We start from the raw sequence: 23,030 nt of genomic DNA on the forward strand, positions 1-23,030 counted from the left end.
GATGGAAGGAGTCTGAAAGCATTTGAGAGATCAAAGCAGCACGACTCCCATCAGAGTCAATGGGAACAAGCAGCTAAAATCTTACAAAATGCTTTCAAATTATCCTCCACCTTCAATTCCCTAGCCTCCCTGAAACCAGCTCCTGAAATATTTTATTGAAAGTGTTCTCTTGTCATTTCTCTGCAATGAAAGGAGGCTTGGAGGAGCTGTGGGCTCAGGCTGGCAGAGATGCTGTGCCTGCCCTGCTGTGCCCCCCTGGGCTGCCCGGGGAGCTGGGCACAGCTGGGCTCTGTTACCTGGTTTGGGAGAAAAGCTGATGTTGCTGTGCTCTGCAGGGACCTTGGGTGTGTTCTGGGAGCTCTCTGGTGCCAGAGCCAAGTCCCAGGGCTGTGTCCGGGCTGTTCCTTGCTCTGGCAGGCCTGGCACTGCCCGTTTGGGCGCATTTTTACAGGGAGAGCTCCTGCAGCACCTCCCAGCACACTGAGCCTCGTGCAGGAGCTGCAGAGCCCCTCAGAGCCCGCCCTGTGACATGAGCAGCCGTGAATAAAACATGGATGGATAAACAGAGCACAAAAACACCTTCTGTGAGGTCAAAGGGCAGAGATGGAATAGAAACTGCATCTCTGCAGTCCTCACCTGGACTTCCACCCATTCCACAAGTGTGGGCTGGTTAAGTTTTTCTGGGCTATGTGAGAGGAGATGTTTCTGGCCTGGCTTTCCTATTTATGCTAAAGGTAGCTGTTTTCATTGTTTGATTGATTACTCTCCAGCATCACAGTAGTGAGACTTCATTTCTCACCCCAGATAGCACTCCCAGCTAACATTGCCCAGCACTCTGTGGCCATGGGAGAGCTTTGTAAACAGTTAATTCCTTCACTCCCACAATGAGGATAATGCTGGCTGTGCTATAGAAATAGGTGTTTCTATGAAAAATGCACGCAGGGACACTCAGTTGTGTCATGAGCACTGAGCCCTCACTCTGATGTGCTTTACAAAGTGTTGCAGGAGGTTTTTTTGCAAAATGCTGAAGTGCTGTTAGATAATGGGAGTAGTTCAAATATAAAATGTTCATCAGCAGCACCATTGTTGTTATTATTTTACCTGTCTGTGCAAAGAAAGACACAGAAATGAAACTATTGATCCATAGTGACTGCACTGTCCTTAACCAGGCTTTTGTTTAGCTGTTTGAGGAAAACAGGATGCCTTTTCTTCCATTTTCTTAATACCTTTTTTCCTTGAATCTTCTTGATTTAATGCAGTGTGATCAATTTTCACGCAGTGGTTTGTCTTGCACGTCAGGATGCTTCACAACTAATGCTATAAATACAGTTGGGAACAATATCTTTAGCATTCCTCACATCTAAGAAGGGAAGAAGGAAGTTTGAATAATATTTCCTTTGTGCACTGCACACTTATTTACCGGCATGCCGGCACCATGAATTGCTGAACTTTGTGCCCAGATGTGGTCAGGAGGGTGCTGAGCTCTCTCTGCTCTGTCCCCTCTGGAAGCTCAGGGGCTGGGAGGGGAGGATGCCACCGGGCTGAGCTCTGCTGCCTCTGGTGCTGTGCAAAGCACATCTCCCACTGCAACAGGGCCCTTTGCCCTTGTGATCAATATTGAATCTGAGCAACAAAGATGAAATACCTGTGTCCCTTTTTACCCAGAAAAACTCCATTTCTTGTAGATGGCATGCAAGGACTAGACAGGAAAAGTTGTGATCCCTTATCTCCCCATAAGGTGCAAAAATCACTGGAATTTTCCAACTGAAAAGAGCATGAAAAAGAGATTAAAAGAGCAAAACTTCCAGCTATGGAAAACATTCTCGAAAGTCATTTGTGTGAGCAGTTTGAAATGTTACTGCAGTTGTTAATTATCATCTCAGCCCTCAGTGGTCCCCAGAGTTTCCAGTCAGATCCTGTCTAGTTCAAATCCTTTTCTGCACTGATGTCGCCAGGCCAATCTTCCCCATCCTGCATTTAATTGTTTCTATCCAGCTTTGTACTTCGCCCTTACCTTTCTTCAATCTCATCTATTTATTTCAGATAGTTTTCCACACTACAAAGATCATTTTGAATTCTAAGCTTGTTCTCCAGAGAACTTCTAACCCCTCCCAGCTTGGCATCATCTGCAAATTTAATGAAATTAATTAAATGAAAATTAAATGAAAGGCTCGCATTGACTTCAAGGGGCACTGGAGTGAACCCAGCCTGTCTTACATCTTTCACAAGTGGTTCAAGTGAAATACACTTATTGCTTCACAGGCCGTTTCTGTAAGGGAGGAAGACGGATGCATGTTGAATAATTCAGGGTTCTCGTTGCTGACTGAGAGAGATTTAACTAATTTGTCAAAATAATGACCCCTGTTCACGGCAGGGAGCAAGTGCCTGTGGATGATGGCTGTCCCCAGAGAGGGGCTGGAGCAGCCTGGCTCACTCAGCCCTCGGGAGCAGGGGATGGGAAGGGCAGGGCAGGCACAGGTGTGCAGGGATGGGGCTGTGCCAGCTGAGAGCAGAGCTGCTGCCAGGGCAGCCAGGCTGCACAGGGGTGGCACTGAGCCCGGCCTGGTGAGGCCCCTGTGGCACAGCTAGTGCCCAGAGTGTGTGGCACAGCTCGGTGCCCAGAGCCTTCCCTGCTCTCAGGGCACCCCGAGAGGGAGGGCAGCTGGCTTTGGTGGCTCAGGGGAGCGCAGGAATGCCCTCCCTGCCTGGTGTCCCCTCCTTTCTTGGTGTTCCCTCCCTGCCTGGTGTCCCCTCCTTTCTTGGTGTTCCCTCCCTGCCTGGTGTCCCCTCCCTGCTCACTGTGGTTCAGGGTCTCTCTCCCACTCCCGACTCTGGAGTCCCTCCACAGCCAGGGAGGGTTGGGAGCATCCCCTGGCTCTGCAGCCCGTCCGTGCTGCCTGGTGGCAGCTTTCATCTGGCACTTGTGTATTGTGGCTGCTGCTGGAGCACAGCCCTGCTTATTTATGCTTCTCTGCAAGTGATTCTTGGCTTGAAAAGGCGTAGGACTCTTTCAGAAATTTTTCATGCTTTGCTGTTGCGTTATTTTCCCCCTGTCACTTCAAAGTGTTGGCCAACTTTCCAGAGCCTGCCGTGTGTGCATGAGTATATGTATATTGCAACAGACTTTTCCTTTTTTTCCTAAGTTGTGATGTTGGATATCTGAACACTTGCCAGAGGAATAGAACCAGACTTTTCCTGGGCAAACTCTGTGGCATAAAGAGGACAGGATCCTTAACTCTTAACTTAACTTATCCTCCTGTTACCAAGATGGAAATCTCTTTGTCCTTTAGCTCTGAAGTGTGCCATTGCTGAGATATTTCATCTCCTTTAGGCTGTGCTGAAGTGGCTGAAGGGCAGTGCCCTTGCTGGGGTGGTGTCTGAGTCCCACAGGGGGTGCCAGCAGTGTTTGGCCATTGTTCTGTCCCACAGGTGATGCCAGCAGTGTTTGGGCATTGTTCTGTTCATGCCAGCAGTGTTTGGGCATTGCTCTGTCCCACAGGGGATGCCAGCAGTGTTTGGCCATTGTTCTGCTCATGCCAGCAGTGTTTGGCCATTGTTCTGCCCCACAGGTGATGCCAGCAGTGTTTGGCCATTGTTCTGCTCATGCCAGCAGTGTTTGGCCATTGTTCTGTTGGTGCCAGCTCGGAGAGCCCAGCTCAGGCTGGTGCCTGCAGCTCTGGGCTCTGGGCACTGCAGTTCAGACTCCTCCTCTCCTTTCATCCTGGCATTCTCTTTCTCTGCAGGGGCTTTTCAGTCACTTTCCTGTGCAGCTCTCATCTGCTTTAAGCCTGTGGAGGTCTGCTCTCGTGCCTGGCTTGGGTCACATCAGTCCCCAGTGCTGTCCCTAATTAAAGCTGATGAATGACCCAGCAGTGTTTGCACAGAAGTTAAAATCTCAGGATGTTCCTGTTTGAGGCTGTGTGGGATAGGATCAAAGCTTTCCAGAGCCAGAGGGATGTGACCCCTGCTGATTTGGCTCTCCTAAAGGCTGGATCCCGGAGCCTCCAGTCCAGTTACTGGTGCAGGGCTGGGGCCGTGCCCTGCCCGTGCTGCGTGTCCTGCCATGGCACAGAGGTGCCCAGCCTGGTGACTCTGCCCGTGCTCTGGTGTCTGCAGGGAGATGTGCAGCTGAATCATGAGGGCACAGCTCCCAGCTCTGAGCTCCCAGTGCTCAGCTGGCCCCGTGTGCTGCAAATCCCCCAGATCTCTCAGCCTGGGCACCCCTGTGCCCACAGCCAGCCCAGGTGCCCGTTCCAGGCTCCGTGTACCAGTTACCTTCTGTCCTCACTGGTGTGTTGGGAGGGCCTGGCAGGGCCACGTCTCCAGCTGCTCCTGTCCCAGCTGTGCCCGCCCGGGTGTGCAGGGCCGGGCCAGGCTCTGCCATCCCTCTGCCAAGGCTGGAATGCTGCTCTGAGCCCTGCCTGACCACCTGTTGCTGCAGCACGGGCTGCGTAATCAGAACTGACAATCCCTGTCTAGAGATTTCTTGGAAGCTGGAAAAATGAGAATGTTGTCAAAAAAATACCAACGCTTCCAGTCTGCAATGCAGTGATGGAGATGAGAGATGAGTGAATGCAAGGAGGCAGGGGATATATCAGCCCAGTGCTTCTTTCTGACTAATTTAGGAGTCCAGAATGGTCTGGAAGAATTTACATTTCTCTTACAGCCTTAAAGAAAAAGCATTTTAAGGCAGTTTCTGTATTTCTTTTTCTTTACAAAGAAATCCAACAGCTATTGGTTTGTTGGACCAAAGTTTAATAGCAGTCATGCATAAAGCTACAGTAAGGGTGGTAATTTCTTTTTTCATCAGTTCATGATAAAGAATTTTTATATTTTATTTGGAAGCAATTTTCCCTAAAGTTATGAAAACCCTTTAAAGGAGGATCTTATTTTTTTCTAACAGAGCAAACATAAATTTCACTGGGGATGAGCACAGGGTGTGTGGAGGAGCTGCAGTCCTTGGGGAGGAGCAGAGGAGCTTCAATCCACCCTGCTCAGCACGAGGTGCTGGCCTCAGCCCCTGGAAAGCAGCACCAGTGTCAGGGTGTTTGTGCTCCCAGGTGGGCAGAGAGCCCTGCCCGGGCACAGCTGTCACACCTGGGGACAGGAATGGGCAGGAATGGCTCAGGAAAGGGAGAAACAGGAGCTCTGCACCAAGAGGGGCTCGTTAATATAATTGTGTGATGGCAGTGCCAGCAGGGCAGGCGCTCAGAGCAGGGCATGGGGTGTGTGCAGGTGTGCCAGGGATGCAGGGAGCCCCAGCAGGGCATGGGGTGTGTGCAGGTGTGCCAGGGATGCAGAGAGCCCCAGCACAGCAGGCACTCAGTGCAGGGCATGGTGTGTGTGTGCAGGTGTGCCAGGGATGCAGGGAGCCCCAACAGGGCATGGGGTGTGTGCAGGTGTGCCAGGGATGCAGAGAGCCCCAGCAGGGCATGGGGTGTGTGTGCAGGTGTGCCAGGGATGCAGGGAGCCCCAGCAGGGCATGGGGTGTGTGTGCAGGTGTGCCAGGGATGCAGGGAGCCCCAGCACAGCAGGCACTCAGAGCAGGGCATGGGGTGTGTGCAGGTGTGCCAGGGATGCAGAGAGCCCCAGCAGGGCATGGGGTGTGTGCAGGTGTGCCAGGGATGCAGAGAGCCCCAGCAGGGCATGGGGTGTGTGTGCAGGTGTGCCAGGGATGCAGGGAGCCCCAGCCCCACACCTGCCCCTGGTCAGGCAATGGGAGAAAAGGTCCCTCAGTGCTGGAGCCTTTACAGGAGACACTTGGCTTTGCTCACGCTGGTCCTGCAGGCTGGGGACAGGGGGCAGGGGTCTCACACACGGGGTGACAGCCCCTGGAGTGGCTGTTCCAGGCTCTGTGTATTAATTACCTTCCTGTCCTCACTGGTGCCTCACTGGCTGCACCTGACCAGTCTGGACCTGACTGTCCCCTTTGCAGCCTGGCTTTGGTGTTCAGCCTTTGGGTTTGTCACGCTGCTCACCAGCTCTGCTCCCTTGGCCATCAGGTATCTATTGCCCAGAGACCGGTGACAGCCTCCCTTTCACGAGTGAGAAGCAAAGCTGTTGTTGTCCTTCCTGCTCTTTTAGCTTTGCTGCTGGGGGCAGAAATGCCATTCTCAGCTCAGAGATGGGAAGCTCGGGGTGCTGGCTGTGCTGGGATGGCTGCAGCGGGTGATGCAGAGAGAGAGGGAGATGGAACTTCATTAGCAGGAGTGAGAAAGCGTTGTCGTGTTTATTACAAACAACTGTGGCTCCTGCGATGTAAAGCAGGAGGTGGGCTGAGCCCAGCAGGCTGTGGCAGCTCCTCGGGCAGTGCCAGCCTGGCTCAGGCTGTGCTGCCATCCTGTCCCTGACTGCCAGGAGCAGTCCCTGGGCTGTCCCAGCGTCACTGAGCGTCCCGGGCAGCAGGTGGGCAGGGAGCCTCCTCATCCAGCTGGGAACAGGCGCTGGAGCAGCCAGCAGCAAACCAGGGGGTGGGGAGCAGCAGGAGGGAAGGATTGGATTGTCTGTGTGTGCCCTGGGCAGAGCTGCACCCCCAGAGCTGCCCCTGCCCCAAAAACTGCCCAGAAATGTCATCAGCACAAAGGTGCAGCTGGGCACCTCCAGCACCTGAGCTCTCCTTGTTCCTTACACATCAGGCTTTGCAGCACCCCTGTAGAACAAGGCAGAGCAGCCTGATTGTACAGATACATCAAAGGAGATTAAAGGCTGGATTCTGGAGAGGTTTAACACCAAACTCCCCTGGAGTTCAGTGGGAGTTTAACACTTTAGCATCCTTCAGAGTATTGATCTCAATGAATTACAGGCAGCTAGCAGGTGTGTGAGGGAGCAGGACTTAAAGCCAGGCTGGTGCAAAGTGCTGCTGTGCCTTTCTGTCCCCTCCTGCCCGTGGGAATGGCACATTCCCTGTGCCAGAGGTACCACAGCTTCCATAAGATTGTATTTTAATTGAGCAGGTTTCATCGTGATGATTTTGTTTTGATTTGTGGCCCCAGTTGATTAAGGCTTATTGGGGGAAATTTGGCAGGGTTTATTCAGTCAGAATTTGTACTCCTGTAAAGCAGCTTCGTGAAATGATGCTAATTTCCTTGGAATTTCATCTCTGACAGAAGAAAACAAGAAGAAAAGGATGCTACCAGGTTCTTGCTGTGTCAAGGAAACAACTTGTTTTGACATTTCCAAAATGAAATGTTTTGATTTTTTTCATTTTAAAATAACTTTTTCCTTGATGTTGTGGTATTTTTACATAATTTTAATCATTTGAAATTGAAATGAAAGTGAATTTCGTGACCCAAAAATGAAAGCAAATGTAGGTGTCTTGCAAGCCCTGGTGAAATGTGCATTCATCAGCTGCAGTGGCAGTGCCACAGGAGAGGGGACACAGCACCAGGGACACACCAGGGGGAACAGGGCAGGAATAAATCCCAGCTGAGCACGGAGTGTGCAGAGACTCCCAAATGTGTTCACAAGGGGCTGGGCAGAAGCTGCTCTGCTCTCATGCCACCCCAGAAAATTGTAAAATCTGTGCAAATCCACTGCTCAGAGAAACGTGTGGTGGTGTTTGCAGAGGTCTGGTCTCAGGATGAGGGAAGAGACAAGGATCTGACTCTATGTTTCAGAAGGCTGATTGATTATTTTATGATATATATTATATTAAAACTATGCTAAAAGAATAGAAGAAGGGATTTCATCAGAAGGCTAGCAAGGAATAGAAAAAGAATGAAAACAAAGGCTTGTGACTGACTGAGACAGTCCAGACAGCTGACTGTGATTGGCCATTAATTAGAAACAACCACATGAGCCCAATCCCAGATGCACCTGTTGCATCCCACAGCAGCAGATAACCATTGATTGCATTTTGTTCCTGAGGCCTCTCAGCTTCTCAGGAGGAAAATTCCCAAGGAAAGGATTTTTCAGAAAATACCACGGCTACAGAAACTGACTGTTCTTAGTAGTGGAAACGGGGGCAAAAGAAACATGGAAGGGAAAAACCCACTGAAGCTTTATGTGCCAACTCTGGATTTTAGAAAGCAAAAGGTGATTCCTGAGGGGAGGCTGTTAATGAGGGGATTTTTCAGGTGGTAACACTGACCCAGCAGACTTGTGTCACACCACAAACGAGCTGATACACGTGCAGCTCCAGCTGGATGTTTGCCCAGGATTGTGAGTCCCTCAAATGTCCCATGGCGTGCTTCACTCGGGTATGTTCACTGAGGATAATGTATTGATGTTTGCCACAGAGCTGCACAGCAAACCAAAATAGTTCTTAGAAATTAATTGGTATCAGAGTTCCCTTAATCAATGTGCTCTCTGAGATGCTTCAGGTGGGGATTAGTGCAGTAAAAACCATTTTTCATGTGCACAGGTCTCTGCTGCTGTCTGTTTATAGCAGGGCTGGGTGGGCTTGCATCGTGTCACTGTGCAAGGCTGGCAGCAAGCAGGGCCCTCAGGAACTGAGGGAGGTGTTGGGGTGGAAAATCCCGGAGTTCCTGATCCCTTGGGCTGGGCTCAGCATCCCCGGAGCTCCTGATCCCTTGGGCTGGGCTCAGCATCCCTGCCCTGCCGCTTTGGGCTGGGCTCAGCATCCCCAGAGCTCCTGATCCCTGCCCTGCCGCTTTGGGATGGGCTCAGGGATCCCCAGAGTTACTGCTTTAGGCTGGGCTCAGCATCCCCAGAGCTCCTGATCCCTTGGGCTGGGTTCAGCATCCCCGGAGTTCCTGATCCCTGCCCTGCCGCTTTGGGCTGGGCTCAGGGATCCCCAGAGTTACTGCTTTAGGCTGGGCTCAGCCATGCCCGGAGCTCCTGATCCCTTGGGCTGGGCTCAGCATCCCTGCCCTGCCGCTTTGGGCTGGGCTCAGCATCCCCAGAGCTCCTGATCCCTGCCCTGCCGCTTTGGGCTGGGCTCAGCATCCCCGGAGTTACTGCTTTAGGCTGGGCTCAGCATCCCCGGAGCTCCTGATCCCTTGGGCTGGGCTCAGCATCCCTGCCCTGCCGCTTTGGGCTGGGCTCAGCCGTGCCCGGGTTAAGCGCGGCTCAGTAAAGGTGACTCTGCCCCCCCGAGTCATTCATTAGTGACTTATGGAGCTAATAATGGCCTCATCCTTTTGTGCCTTGGTACACAGCTTGTGTTCTGGAGTCTTTTATAGCTCAAATGAGCTGCTTTTGCTTATTTATTTCCCCGCTCATTCATTTTTAATGGTTAGCAGAGCCTCCCCCGTCCTTGTCCTGGCAGCAGTGATTTAGGCAGGGCTCATTATCATAACTTACCTTACTAAATATCCCCATTTGTGCTGCTAGACCCAGGAAAATGTGTGCAGTGCTAAATCACAAGAGATCCCATGAGCTTGCCAGGGTGGCAGGGCTGTGTTTGAAGTGTGTATTATACACAGAGAGCACTCGGGGGGGAAGGATCATTTACAGGGACAGGGATGGGGCAGAGTCATTCCCAAATACTGAGTTCTGTGGGGAATACCAGAGGCTTACCTTCCCAGCTGGCCACCCTCGAGATGCACTGACCCAAACTGCTCAAGATATATTTTATTTTCAAAGATATATTTTATTTTCAAAGATATATTTTATTTTCACAGACTTATTAGCTGTGACTTCCTAAGAGTTCCAACAGAATTACCGTAGCAGGAAAGCAGTTTCCTGTGAGGGCTTTACTGTTATCCCATGGGAATTTAATAATGATAATGAGGTGGGGAAAGACTGTTCCTGTTGTTTCTGAGAGCTGGCAGTGAGGTTCTGGGTGCTTCTCCTGGGAGGTGGGATGTACATTCCCTTTCCCTCCCTCCCTTTAGGGCTCTGCATTCTGTTCAGCCAGAAGCTGCCGCTGGGTTTATGGGAGCAAAGGAATCTCAGCCCAAATTTGGGTGTTTCACAGACAGCCTGCACACAGGGAGAGGGAGGAGCAGTGAAATGCTGTTGGGAGAGGGATGGGAGCAGTGCTCACTGCAGAGGCAGGAGGTCGGTGTGGCAGGGACCGTGTGGGGTTTGTGAGGGGCCTTTCGCTGCTCCCCACGTTCCCCCAAGCTGGGGAAGCCCTGCTGCAGGGCACATGGAAATGCCATTTCTGGCTCTGAGCTCTGCTGGCACTGTGGGCACATGGAAATGCCATTTCTGGCTCTGAGCTCTGCTGGCACTGTGGCACATGGAAATGCCATTTCTGGCTCTGAGCTGTGCTGGCACTGTGGCACATGGAAATGCCATTTCTGGCTCTGTGCTGTGCTGGTACTGTGGCACATGGAAATGCCATTTCTGGCTCTGAGCTCTGCTGGCACTGTGGGACACACAGACCTCTGCCCCAGAGCCAGCACTCACTGCTCAGGTCTGTGTTCACTGCCTCAGCTCTGCACTGGTGGCAGGAGAAGAGGGGCACCTGCAGGAGCCCAGAGAAGCCCAAAGCTCTTTTATAACCTGCCAGGTTCGTGCCCCAAAAAGCCATTCAGAGCTCAGTCCCTCAAGAGATGAAAGCCCCCTGTACTGAGAGAATTTCTGGAGCATCTTGTGAGCAGTAAGTACAGTCTCCCCTGATTAATGGAGCCAGCTCAGTGCAGGTGTGTGAAAAGCTCCAGTGACACAAAGCCTGGAAAGCTTCAGCAAGGGAGCACAGCACCAGAAGGGTTTAATGGCATTATAATGTCCTTGGATTGCAGTGGCCACAACACAGAGATGCATTCCAGCAGTCCATTTGCAGGAAAAGAAAATGGCTCTTTCTCTCTTGAGCCCTTGTCACCTTTGCTGGAAGCTGGAGTTGGCATCCCTGGGACAGCAGAGCCCAAAGGCAGGAGGAGAGGAAATGAGCGATGGGGGAGTCCCTGGATTTTGGGAAGGAAGCAGATTGGCTTTCCCCACAAATCAGCCACTCTCCCCAGGCCCTGTGTGGCTCTGCTGCATTTCCAAGGTGCTCGGTGGCTTTCTGGAGTGGCTGTGTGTGCCCAGGCCGGTGCTGGCCACCCCTGATGTGCCCCCGGAGCTGAGCTGGGCTAGGGCAGAGCCCTCTTGCCCCGTTCACAGCTCTGAGAACCCAATCTCAGGAGATATTTCAGTTTTGTGCCCTCCTGTGTGTTCCCTGTGCTGAACAGCTCAGATGTGGCTGCAGGAGCAGGGCCTGGCTGATCTGCTGCCCATTGAGCACCTGATTCTGCCCATGCTGCCTGATTTATGGACATGTTCTGGACATTGTGCTGTTGCCCTGTTGGGCCTGCATGCCAGCTGCAGCAGAGCAGTGCAGTCATTGATGCAGGCAGGGAGGGCTGCCTGGGAGCTCAGTGAGCTCATGGTGCTGCTGGCTTCACCCACAGCCAGGGAAGCCAGCAGCTATCCCAAGCACAGGCACCTTTTCCTGACCATCGGTTTGTTCTGTAAACCACAATCTTGAAGGCACGAGGTCATGGTATTTATTTAATCATTCATACAGTAGTCTTTTAGGGATGGATTCTTTTTATAGCTCTCTTTGTGCAGTGAACCCTGATCAAGTTGGAATCCAGGTCTGTTTGCCTGCCAAATTTTCTTTCTCTTGTTATTGCTGGAGCATTAATGAGTTTAGAATCTGAGAGTCTGATTGCCATCTCTGCCCAGCCCAGTTCAGCATTTCTCTCTGTGGCCTGGGAGAGTCTGTGCTGAGTTCCAGCCCCCAAGGCTGAGCTGCCCTTCACAAGCTCACAGATCAGCAAAACCAGCAGCAAAATCCCACCAAAAATCACTGTTCAGGCAGTGACACCTGAGCCAGGTGCGCTGGTGAAGGGCAGAGCAGGGGACACCAGGGGACATGCAGGGCACCCAGGGGATACATGGGGACACCAGGGGACTCAGGGGACACGCAGGGCACACCCCGGGGACACGCAGGACCCAGCAGCGTCCGTGGCAGTGCAGAAGCTCAGCTGGAGAACAGGCTCACCTGAGACACAACGCCCATAAATCTGCTGCAAACAAACTCCTTACTCTCCTGCTGAAGCCAAGAGCAACTCAAGAGTTTGACCTTAGAGCAGAGGTGGCTTGGCAGGGAGACACTGCAAGAGCCATGATAACCTTTCCTTGGTGTGTCACTGGGCTCACACAAGCCAGGATGGAAATGTATTTGCCACGGGTCTGTCTGTGAGGGGGTTGTTGTTGTTTAAAGACAATAACGTTAGGAATGCCAATTATCCTACAAAAGCTGGTGATATTTAAATATGATTTAAATTCATTCAGCATTTAAACAGAGAAGTAGAAAATGGCATTAAATTCAGACAAGGACGAGACTATACATTGCAGAGTGAGAAGTATGAAATACATTGATGGAATGGAATAGAAGGTCTGGCTGGTAATGGATTGTGGAAAGAGCTCAGGGTTCTAATAGATCATTCCTTCAGATCATCAGCACAGTAAAGTGGTAGTTAATAAATTATTTGACGTGTACATTCACTCATATATTTTAACTAAGTGTAATGAACAGGTCCTGTCAGCTCACCTAGATCCTCGCAGTTACTGCTAAATTGCTTGAGTGAGATTTACTAACTCTCTGCAATATTGATGTCCAGAGCTGCAGGTGATAAATGGAGGGACACCAGGGCTGGCTCCTGCTGCAGGGCTCTGCCAGGCTGGCAGCAGGGCTGGAGCTGGGCCCTGGCCACCCCTGAGCCCTTCCTGGGAGGAGTTTGGTTGGGAGCCCCCCACTCGCTGCCTGGTACCTGTGCAGGACTCCTGAGGAGCTCTGTCCCGTTCTGGGCTGGATGGGAGAGCTCTGTCCCATTCTGGGCTGGATTAGAGAGCTCTGTCCCGTTCTGGGCTGGATGGGAGAGCTCTGTCCCATTCTGGGCTGGATTAGAGAGCTCTGTCCCGTTCTGGGGGTGCATTAGAGAGCTCTGTCCCGTTCTGGGGTGCATTGGAGAGCTCTGTCCCGTTCTGGGGTGCATTGGAGAGCTCTGTCCCCTTCTGGGCTGGATTGGAGAGCTCTGTCCCGTTCTGGGCTGGATTGGAGAGCTCTGTCCCATTCTGGGGTGCATTAGAGAGCTCTGTCCCGTTCTGGGGTGCATTAGAGAGCTCTGTCCCGTTCTGGGGTGCATTAGAGAGCTCTGTCCCGTTCTGGGGTGCATTGGAGAGCTCTGTCCCGTTCTGGGGTGCATTGGAGAGCTCTGTCCCGTTCTGGGGTGCATTAGAGAGCTCTGTCCCTTCTCAGTCTGAGTGCAGGCACTCGCTGCTCCTCCCAGGTGAGGGGGCTCTGAGGGCTCTCAGGGAGGGCTGGGGGGTCTGAGCTGTGGGGAGAGGACAGGAGCCTTCTCTGGAGTGGGAATTAAGGACCAAGAAAAAGCTGTTCCCTTATCTTAGATTATACCAGAACTGTTTACAGCAGGAAAAACCAGCCTCTTAAAGTGATGCTGAATTGCACAGGCTATTAAGGGCACACCAGGCACCTTTCTCGTTATTCCATGTTGTCCTCTGAACCTGGAGCTAGTTTAAACCTAGATCCCTTCTCTTCCTCCCACTCACTTACCCAGCGTGTGGTGAACTTTATAATTAGTGAAGAGACTCATTAATTTTTTTTCCTTGTCCTTTTTATTTTCAGGTTTCTGACAGATGTGACTATGTCTTTGTCAACGGGAAGGAAATGAAAGGCAAAGTGAATGTCGTGGTTAATTTCACTTACCAGCACCTGAGCGCCCCCCTGGAGATGACAGTGTGGATCCCTCGTCTCCCGCTGCAGATTGAGGTCTCTGACACAGAGCTCAATCAGATCAAGGGCTGGAGAGTCCCCATCACCTCTAATAAGAGGTAGGTTTCATTAGGGGATGTTCATTCTGGGCTGTGCACTTGCCAGGGACCTGTCAGGGCCAGAGGATCTGAACATGCTCATTTGGCCTTAATGCAATTCTGCTGGAAGTTTGAAGGTCACCAGACATTTATTCAATAGGCTCCTGCACTGGACTGGTAAGGGAAATGGAAGCTGCAGATGCACGAACCTGGATTGGAAATCAATTTCCTTTTGTAGCACTAATGGCTGAGATGGGAAGGGCCAATTGGTCAGGTTAGGCAGGATCAGGCACGAGGCAGCGAGGAGACACCAGCAAGAGGCAGCTCTGGCAGGGCTGGCAGTCTGCAGCCTGGTCACAGGTCCTGGCAGCTCCTGGATCCCCTGCCAGGGTCACAGTTAGCACAGAGCTGCTCCACACCCCTGGGGTGCAGTGATCAGTGCCCCACAGGCAGGACACAGAGCTCTCACACTGGCAGTGCCCACAGGACACAGGCTGGATGAAGCAGCTCAGAGCTGGCTGCATCTCTTGTCAGTGTAATTAGGAACAAGAGGAACAAGTTGATAAAGAGGTGCTTGGTATTCCCACCTGCAAATGAAGCCATTTATTACAGGTTTCTGTTAGCATCAGAGCAAAGACATTTTGGTGGAGATGTGATTTCAAATTGTACTGTACAGAGAGGGATGTGTGTGTAGGTGCAGGGAGATTTCCATGGCAACACCAAGATGTTTATGGGAAGATCCAGAAAGAAAAGAAGTGTGAAGGTCCTGAAAGCAAGGACTTGACATGGGAAACAATGGAAGATGCTTGGGGAGGACAGTGTGGTGGCAAAGCTGGGAGGCCAGAGATGGTCTCAAGTGCTGTTTCTGAGTTACGAACACGGGAAACAGGACAAAAGGGGAGGAGAAGCTGAAGGAAGCAGCTGCAGGAGCAGGCTGCAGGCTGAGGCCAGCAGCAGCTCTCAGCACAGCTGACCCTGTCCCTTGTTGTCCCCAGGCCGGCCAGGGACAGCGACGACGAGGACGAGGACGAGCGCAGGGGCAGGGGCTGCACCCTGCAGTACCAGCACGCCATGGTCAGGGTGCTCACCCAGTTCGTGGCCGAGCCCCCCGAGCCCGGGGCCCAGCTCAGCTTCCTGCTGGGCTCAGACTGGCAGCTGGACATCACCCACCTGGTCAGGGACTTCATGCAGGTGGAGGAGCCCAGGATCGCCCAGCTGCACGAGGGACAGGTCCTGGTCGGGCTGGAGCTGGGCATGACCACCATCCAGGTAGGGACATCACTGATGTGCTCATCACATCCCTGTTCCTGCCTTAATTCTGCCACCATCCGGGTAGGGACATCACTGATGTGTTCTGTACTTGCCTTAATTCCCCTACAAAATCCAGGTAGGGAGATCGTTGATGTGCTCTGTTCTTGCCTTAATTCCCCTACAAAATCCAGGTAGGGAGATCGTTGATGTGCTCTGTTCTTGCCTTAATTCCCAGCCACAATTCAGGCAGGGAGATCACTGACATGTTCTGTTCCTTCAACTCCCCTCCCTGGCCGTGGGTGATCCAGCATTCACAACAGAAACTGGAGCCACGAGCTTCTGAATGGAACAGAATAGGAGCAAGGACTAGAAGACATGGCAGAGATGGTTTTCTCTCCTTATCTGGGGCCCCAAAGTGCAGTAGATCACAGTTTCATTTAATTTAAGCCAGGCTGTCTATTGGGAGGCTTTTTCTGATTATTTTTGTCTAAGGCTGCTTCTGAACCTGGAGCCAGGATTTGATCACAAGGTGTGCAGCTGCTGAACAGCTCAGTGTTCTCCCAGCCTGCACTACAGAGCAAAGGGTAAAGTGAAAATTATCCAGGTTAAGGAAGTGAGACTGGAATACTAATCCAAATATTAATTAAAAGAGAAGGAAAAGGAGATGGGGGGAGCGATTATTTCAATGATACTGAAGTAGAATATGTGTTAACAAACACTAGAACAGGGAGAAAATCTCTCTCCAAACATGCTTATCATCCCAAAGTGTCAAAGCACAAAACAAGCAGCACACCTGTCGATAACAAGGTTGTCAAGGCTGGAGAAATGGGATTTGAGATTTTTTACTTTCTGCACAATCTGCGGAGATTTTCTGAATGCCTTTCTAGAGCTCTGGAATTTACAGTGCTCAGACCAATGTACATAAAACTGGGGAAAGAAAAATCCAAGGGTAAAATCTGAGAGCAAGTTATATTTAAAGAATACCTCTTATGAGCTGCTTCAGAGATGCTCTGTACCCTGTATGGATCATTAAATTCAACTCTCTGCTAATGAGCACCGTGGATGTCATGTATCACTGCACTGACCTCTGTGTGTATTTTCTTAACCAAAACAAATTCTCTCTGTCAATTTTGCATTCAGTACCATGAGAGGTTGTTGTAGCAATACATTACCCTTCCTTTCCACAGCTTAGATATAAATACCATTTATTCAGTGGATTTTATATAAATCTACAGACTACATTATATTTATGCCACTTCAAAACATGAGGATTAATCAAATACTTACATTTCTCATGAAGATTACATTTACAACTAGTTACTACACGTGAGGCAGATGAGTGTGGTAATTACATTTACAGTTAGCACATCTGAAGCAGATGTTGGCTCACTGCAGAGGGGAGTGGCACAGCTGATTACAGTTGACAGGTAAAAGGTGTTTATAGGGCCCCTGTTATTGCAGAAGAGTTACAAAATGTGAGTAGCCCTTTTAAATCATATTTTAATGGTGTCTGCTGCGAGAAATCCCATTGCCATGAACATCCCTTATGTGTGTTCCATGAATCCTGTGCAGTTCTTTCACGTGGTGCTGTACAGAGTGGCTGTTGGTAACTGCAGCTTTCCTTTCCAGATCCTGTCCCCCCTTTCAGATGCCATCTTGGCTGAGAAGACAGTGACAGTGCTGGACGAGAAGGTGACAATCACTGACCTGGGAGTGCAGCTGGTGACAGGACTGTCCCTCTCTCTGCAGCTCAGCCCGGGCAGCAACAGGGCCATCTTTGCCACTGCAGTGGCGCAGGAGCTGCTGCAGTCCCCAAAGCAGGTCTGTGCCCAGCTGGGTGCTCTGAGGCACTGCCTCGGACCCTGCAGCTGCTGCAATGAGCAGGGTTTTACTGACAGTGTGCTGGTGAAACACTCTGTGTGTGGGACTTTGCTGAAGGTACCGAGGGTCCTGAGCAGCAAAGCAAAGACCCACACATACACACAGACACACACACACCTTTTCTGTCCCATTCAGCACCCTCTGGATCCCAGGATATCCTGCCATGTTCACCTCTCACCACAGGTATCCAAATCATCCCTTTCATTCCACCTGTACATGAGAAAGTGCCTCGTGTTGTGCCAGACTCTTCTCCTTTAGTCACTTCCTGTGAGCACTTTAGGAAGTCAGGGAGCATCCCTTTCACTCTGATTCATTACTAGAATGTGAATCAGCATCACTGACTCATTTCCTGATTCATGATTTCATAAACCATTTTTTTCCCTTATTACCCTTAGTTCCTTTATTAGGGAACCAACAGTTACCAAGGGCTTTTGGACTTTGCCATGGCCTCATCAGTCCCTGCTTGGTATTTGTCCTTGTGCTTCTGTACACATTTGAAATGTAAACTTGTTTTTCCAAACCAAATCCATCAGTCTGGGACTTTCATCAAGGATACACTGGGCTCTTAACACTCGAGCATGTTCTGAGTTTTAAAGGCAAATGGCATCCCCATTTGAAGTTTGGCCAACTGCTGAGGTGCTTTAATTCATCATGGGGTGAATTAAAATCCCCATTTTCCTTGGGATGCAGGATGAGAAATAATGCAGAGCTGCTGTCTTTATGGGGTGATAAAAATGTGCAGTGTTCCAGGAGTGAAGGAATCGATGGCAGGCAGGTGGAGGGAAGGCCAGTGAGCTCATCCATGGCCCAGGGAGTTGGACAAAGGGCCCTGAGGCCAGCCCAGGGGCAGGGCTTGGTGCCAGTCAGCCCCACTGTGTGCCCAGGGGCAGGGGTTGGTGCCAGTCAGCCCCACTGTGTGCCCAGGGGCAGGGGTTGGTGCCAGTCAGCCCAGGGGCAGGGCTTGGTGCCAGTCTGCCCCACTGTGTGCCCAGGGGCAGGGCTTGGTGCCAGTCTGCCCCACTGTGTGCCCAGGGGCAGGGCTTGGTGCCAGTCAGCCCCACTGTGTGCCCAGGGGCAGGGCTTGGTGCCAGTCAGCCCAGGGGCAGGGCTTGGTGCCAGTCTGCCCCACTGTGTGCCCAGCTTGGGCATTTCAGCCCCCAGAAATGGAGTCTGGGCAGGTCCTTCCTGCAGGGCTGCAGTCAGGGATCCACAAAACCAGAGAGGACACTCTGTGCCCCCCACACTGGCAGGGCTGGCTCTGCTTTCAAAGGCAGCTGAGTCCCTCCAATGCTCAGGACGTGATTTTCAGAGCAGTCCCTATAAGCAAAGCAATGCAAAATTATTAAATGATTATGCAGGTTTAAGCAACACAGTGGGAGGATGAGAGTTGATGACATAAATTCTATGCAGCCTTCAAGAAACAGCCAAAGATTAATAAACACAAAGCTGGGATTTATGACAGTGTCAGCGAAGTCTTAGGGCTCTGGCCTGAAATAGAGACAGAAGCAAATCTCCCATTGAAGCAGGGGGAGCTTTGTGGCTCGGAGGATTTCGGAATCAGGCCAGTAGAATGTGCACCCTACAATCCCAAAGGACTGGAAGCTTATTCTCCATGCTCTGAACAGGTGAATGACTTTGTGCTGTGAGCACTTTAAAGGATAATGTGCTTGTTCTCTGTACATATGTGGAGTTAAAATGTAAATGCTGTCTGTATGAAAAAGTGCTTATTTACAGAAACAGGACTTTGATAGTCACAGTTTTCACAAGTTGATTTGTTGGATGGGTGTCTGTCTGTTTGTCAGACTCTCACAGCAAGGTGATCCCAGCTCTGACCATAGAACAGCTCATTTCAGACAGTAAAGAATCCACAGATGGAGCCAGGTCTGTCTGGTGGGGATTTTCCAGTGCAGATACCCCAACAAGGACAGCTCAGATCATCAGAAGCAGGAATGAGATTCCAGAAGAGAACTTGAATTTTATCTGTAAAGATCAATGTAGGAATACAAAGTTGTTTTTCAGGTGCCCCAACAATTTTCAATAGCCATTTGAGAGTCCTTAGAGGACCTGATTTTCAGAAATGTGTGAGCACATGTTTTCTGAAATTCAAAAAATACTTTGAAATGTTTCAAATCAGAAGCCAAAAGTCAAGGATCCCAGGAAAGCTGCAGCATGAGGCATGTTCTTAGTACCCAGGTCAGATTCATTGGCATTCAGTGAAAGCCTCCATGCACACTGGAGTACACAATCTGCATTGCTGTGACACAAGATTAAACTTTATTATTGTCCTGCTTTTAATTGCTAACAAGCGTAAAAATTGCCCTGGCTGTTTTCTAAAGAAGCAACTGATTGGTTTCCTCTGCTTATACAATCTGCTAATTTAATTTGAGAGACAGGGATCAAGGAGTGAAGGTGTGGAGTCATGTGTGGACCTGTTTGCTGCATTAGCCATCTTTTAACATGTGCTTTGTGTAATGAGAGGAGACTTTGTATTTTAAGCAGTTTAGAAATAATGTTGGGTTTTTTTAATGTAAATACACAACAGTAAATGATCTCAGTCACTGGTAATGCTCCCTGACACGCAATTTATTATGGTGCTGAAGTAGATTCTGCAGAGCCCAGGGGATACAGCTCCTTTAAGCACCTTTGTGGAAACCAATCTTATTATCAACAAGAGTTTGAGCCCAGTATTTCTCTTCGCACCTTGGCAAGACATTAATTTCACTGCTCTCCCTATTTATTTCTGTTCTGATCACTAATGGTGTGAGGATCCTGTGAGGAGGAGGGAGCAGACCAGAGCAGAGCCCATTTCCCTGAGGATCACTCTGAGTGGGTCTGTATTTGTTTTCTGTATTGCAGGAAGCAGCCATCAGCTGCTGGATCCAGTTCAGTGACGGATCTGTCATGCCCCTGGATATTTATGACTCCAAAGACTTCTCCTTGTCAGCCACCTCTCTGGATGAGAAGGTGGTGTCCATCCACCACGACCCCAAGTTCAAGTGGCCTGTGATTGCTGCTGAGACCGAGGGCCAGGGCACGCTGGTGAAGGTGGAGATGGTGATCAGCGAGTCGTGCCAGAAATCCAAAAGGAAGAGCGTCCTGGCTGTCGGGAGTGGCAGCATCAAGGTCAAGTTCGGGCAGAGTGACGCCAGCCCCAACGCCAGCGACAGCAAGCACAGGGGTGTCCAGCTGGAGAGCGACCGGCGCCACAAGAGCCCCTGGCAGGAGAGAGGGGACGGGCACTACTCCAGCTCCTCCGTGGGCCACGAGCAGGGCAGGGCCACCACCACGCACAGGTCTGTTCTGAGCAGGAAGGAGGACAGGGAGAGCCTCCTGGACGATGCCAGCCAGAACGTGCCCCTGGACTTCACCAGCTTCCCCGCCCAGGTGGATCTGCCCAGGGCCGGTGGGGACAGCGAGCTGGTGCCGTCCCCGCGGGGGCTCAGCGACCTGGAGATCGGCATGTACGCCCTGCTGGGCGTCTTCTGCCTGGCCATCCTCGTGTTCCTCATCAACTGCGTCACCTTCGCCCTCAAGTACAGGAACAAGCAGGTTCCCTTCGAGGAGCAGGAGGGCATGAGCCACTCCCATGACTGGGTGGGGCTGAGCAACAGGACAGAGCTGCTGGAGAATCACATCAACTTCTCATCCCAGCAGGATGAGCAGATCACAGCCATTGACAGGGGGGTGGACTACGAGGAGAGCAAATACCTCCTCAGCACAACTGCCACCAAAAACATCAACGGACAGTCCTTCAGGTCTCCTGAGTCCACGTTCAGTGAGGGCAAGGAACAGAAAAGTGAGCCAACCGCTTCTCCTACCTCCAAGAGGAAACGGGTGAAATTCACCACCTTCACCACCATCTCCTCTGACGACGGCTGTCCAACTGTCAACTCAATCCTGATGAGTAACGAGGATGACATTAAATGGGTCTGCCAGGACATGGACCTGGGGGAGTGCAAGGAGCTTAAAAACTACATGGAGAGGTTACACGAAAATGCGTAATGAGACACAAAAGACTTTTTTGGTTTGGTTTGTTCGTTTGTTTGTTTTTCACTCACCTTCTGCCTTTAATTTTGGGTAGTGGGGCAAAGTGTTGTATTCTGACAGGAATCAGCTGGTGGATAATTACTCACTGGAGCCCCAAGAAGCCACCCAAAAGCAGCTGGGAGAGCAGAGATCCTGGACAGCTGTTAAAATTCAAGTCCTCTCTGTGCTCAGAGATGGAAGTGAGAGATGTGTGTGGGTTTTTGATACATGATAACATGAAAAAAAACTTAGAAAAATAATACAGTCTCATTCTCTGTGCTTTCCCAGGAAATCAATAAATATAACAAACTCCAGTGCAGTTTGGATATTACAAAGCTCACACAGCTCTGCTGTTCGATATTGCAAGCTTTGGTTAAAAGCGAGAGATTGGTCTGAGAATAAATAGATCCATGAGAAGAGCATATCGTTCAGGCCACGTGCAGAGAATATCCATCCAGGAACATTCATTTAAAGCTGACAAAAGCCAACAGTGAATGAAGCAGCTCCCAGAGCTGAGGAGTCATCATTTCCAAAGAGTCTGGAGGGGATAAAGGCGTAACTGGGCTGTTTACAAACCGGCATGTTTGCCTCCCAAGCACTGACAGTGGATACACAGATACAGTTCAAACTGAAACTCTCTTTTTACGTAGATGCCAAGGTCATAAACTTTGCCAGCCAATTTTGGGTATTTGTTAATTTGTAAAATAGGAGAAGATATGATCTATACTCAGACTATCACTCATCCTAAGGAGGGTCTTTTGGAAAGTTTGAGAGAATGAGCTATTTTTAAAAGCCCGCTTTGTTTGATTGTCCTGTTTTGGATTTGTATTCCCAGCCCTTTCCCTGGAGCTCCCCATCTGGTATCCTGAGGGCACTCCCCAGATCAGTCAGCCTTGGAGCTGTGGTCCCTTCCCTTCCCTCCCGTGCACATCACTCCAGGGCTGCTCCTGCCGAGCACAGCCCTGCTGGTACCACGCTGTCCTGGCTCTCCCTGCTGTCCCTTGCCAGGGCTGTCCCTGTCCCTGGGCCCAGTGCCCCGTGTGCTGAACTGCCACCAGCAGCAGCAGCTGCCCCTTGGTCCATCCCCTGCCCTGTGTCAGCTCCTCGTGCCCCCCATCCTTAGCCCAGCACGTTTAGAGGGCACTGGGAGGTCACAGGGGAGAGCTGCACGTTCCACACTGAACCCTGCACAGCTCAGCTCAGCAGATTGCATTTGTTTCTCCCAGGGGTGATGGTTATCTTCTGTTTTCTTGATAAGGATGTACATACAGTAGGATTTCAGTGACTACCCTTCTAACCCGACGTGCCCTCCAGCCTCAAACCAGGACATGTCTTCTGAGGTCCAACAGCAGCCTCCAATGGCCAGTGGCAAAGTGCCAAAGCACTAGCTAAAATCCAGGTCATGGATTTGATATAGAAAAATATTTCAAGCTCCCCTTTATTTTCTGGAGTCAGTCCTTGCCCCCTTTTTGTTAAGTCTTCCAAGATTGAATCTAGGTTGCTCAGTTTAATACACACCCTCCCTCCCACAAACACTTAGATTGAATCCCTCTATATTTAGAATGTACTGTAGATTGTAAGAATGTAATATATATATTTATAAACATGCCAACTGTGAATAAAATTTGCATTTTAGTGGCTTCATCTTTTTTTCCTACTCCGCACGCCTCTTTCCTTTGGCTGTCAGAACATTCACCCTGAGGAGCCTGGCAGCAGTACAGACAGGAGGGCTTTGATGGATGCAGGAGGCACAATCCACTCACAGAATTGTATTGGCAGTGCTGGGGGACCACAGGCAGCACCAACAACCTGTCATGCTACAGATGTACGTGCACCGAGCCACCCTAACAAGATTTGGAACTATTTGCAAATAAATCCACGTGCTTTATTTCTAGCCTGAGAGCCCAGTATGTGAGTTTGTGGGTTTGGGGTCTGCTTTTCTCCTCTGGGAAGATCCGCCTTTGGCTATGCACCTTCTAAGGGAGCAGGTGAGTGGACAGAGCCAATGTGCCCAAAACTTTGGAGATCAGATGGTCTTTGCTTTCTTACAGCACCTCTGCTCAAGGCCTGGATGACCCAGGGCAGGACGGGGTGCAGCAGTGAGTGCAGGACAGTGCAGCAGTGACAGACCAGGACCAGGTGCA

The 23,030-nt window shown here is 50.7% G+C and overlaps 1 protein-coding gene across 3 annotated transcripts in view; it reads left to right on the plus strand.

Annotated features, from left to right (window-relative positions):
• LOC131091203 (transmembrane protein 132D-like) overlaps nt 1–22,521 on the plus strand; it is a 183,933-nt gene extending 161,412 nt beyond the window's left edge. For all 3 annotated transcript variants that reach the window (XM_058037124.1, XM_058037125.1, XM_058037127.1), the window contains 4 exons: nt 13,544–13,749; nt 14,724–14,997; nt 16,609–16,800; nt 19,717–22,521. In XM_058037124.1, the coding sequence (XP_057893107.1) occupies nt 13,544–13,749; nt 14,724–14,997; nt 16,609–16,800; nt 19,717–20,862 (1,818 nt within the window). In that variant the 3' untranslated portion in view covers nt 20,863–22,521. The remainder of the gene's footprint in view (nt 1–13,543; nt 13,750–14,723; nt 14,998–16,608; nt 16,801–19,716) is intronic.
• The last annotated feature ends 509 nt before the right edge of the window (nt 22,522–23,030 follow it).

The sequence above is a fragment of the Melospiza georgiana genome, chromosome 18 (genome assembly GCF_028018845.1).
Source record: "Melospiza georgiana isolate bMelGeo1 chromosome 18, bMelGeo1.pri, whole genome shotgun sequence".
Classification (NCBI taxonomy): Eukaryota; Metazoa; Chordata; class Aves; order Passeriformes; family Passerellidae; genus Melospiza; species Melospiza georgiana.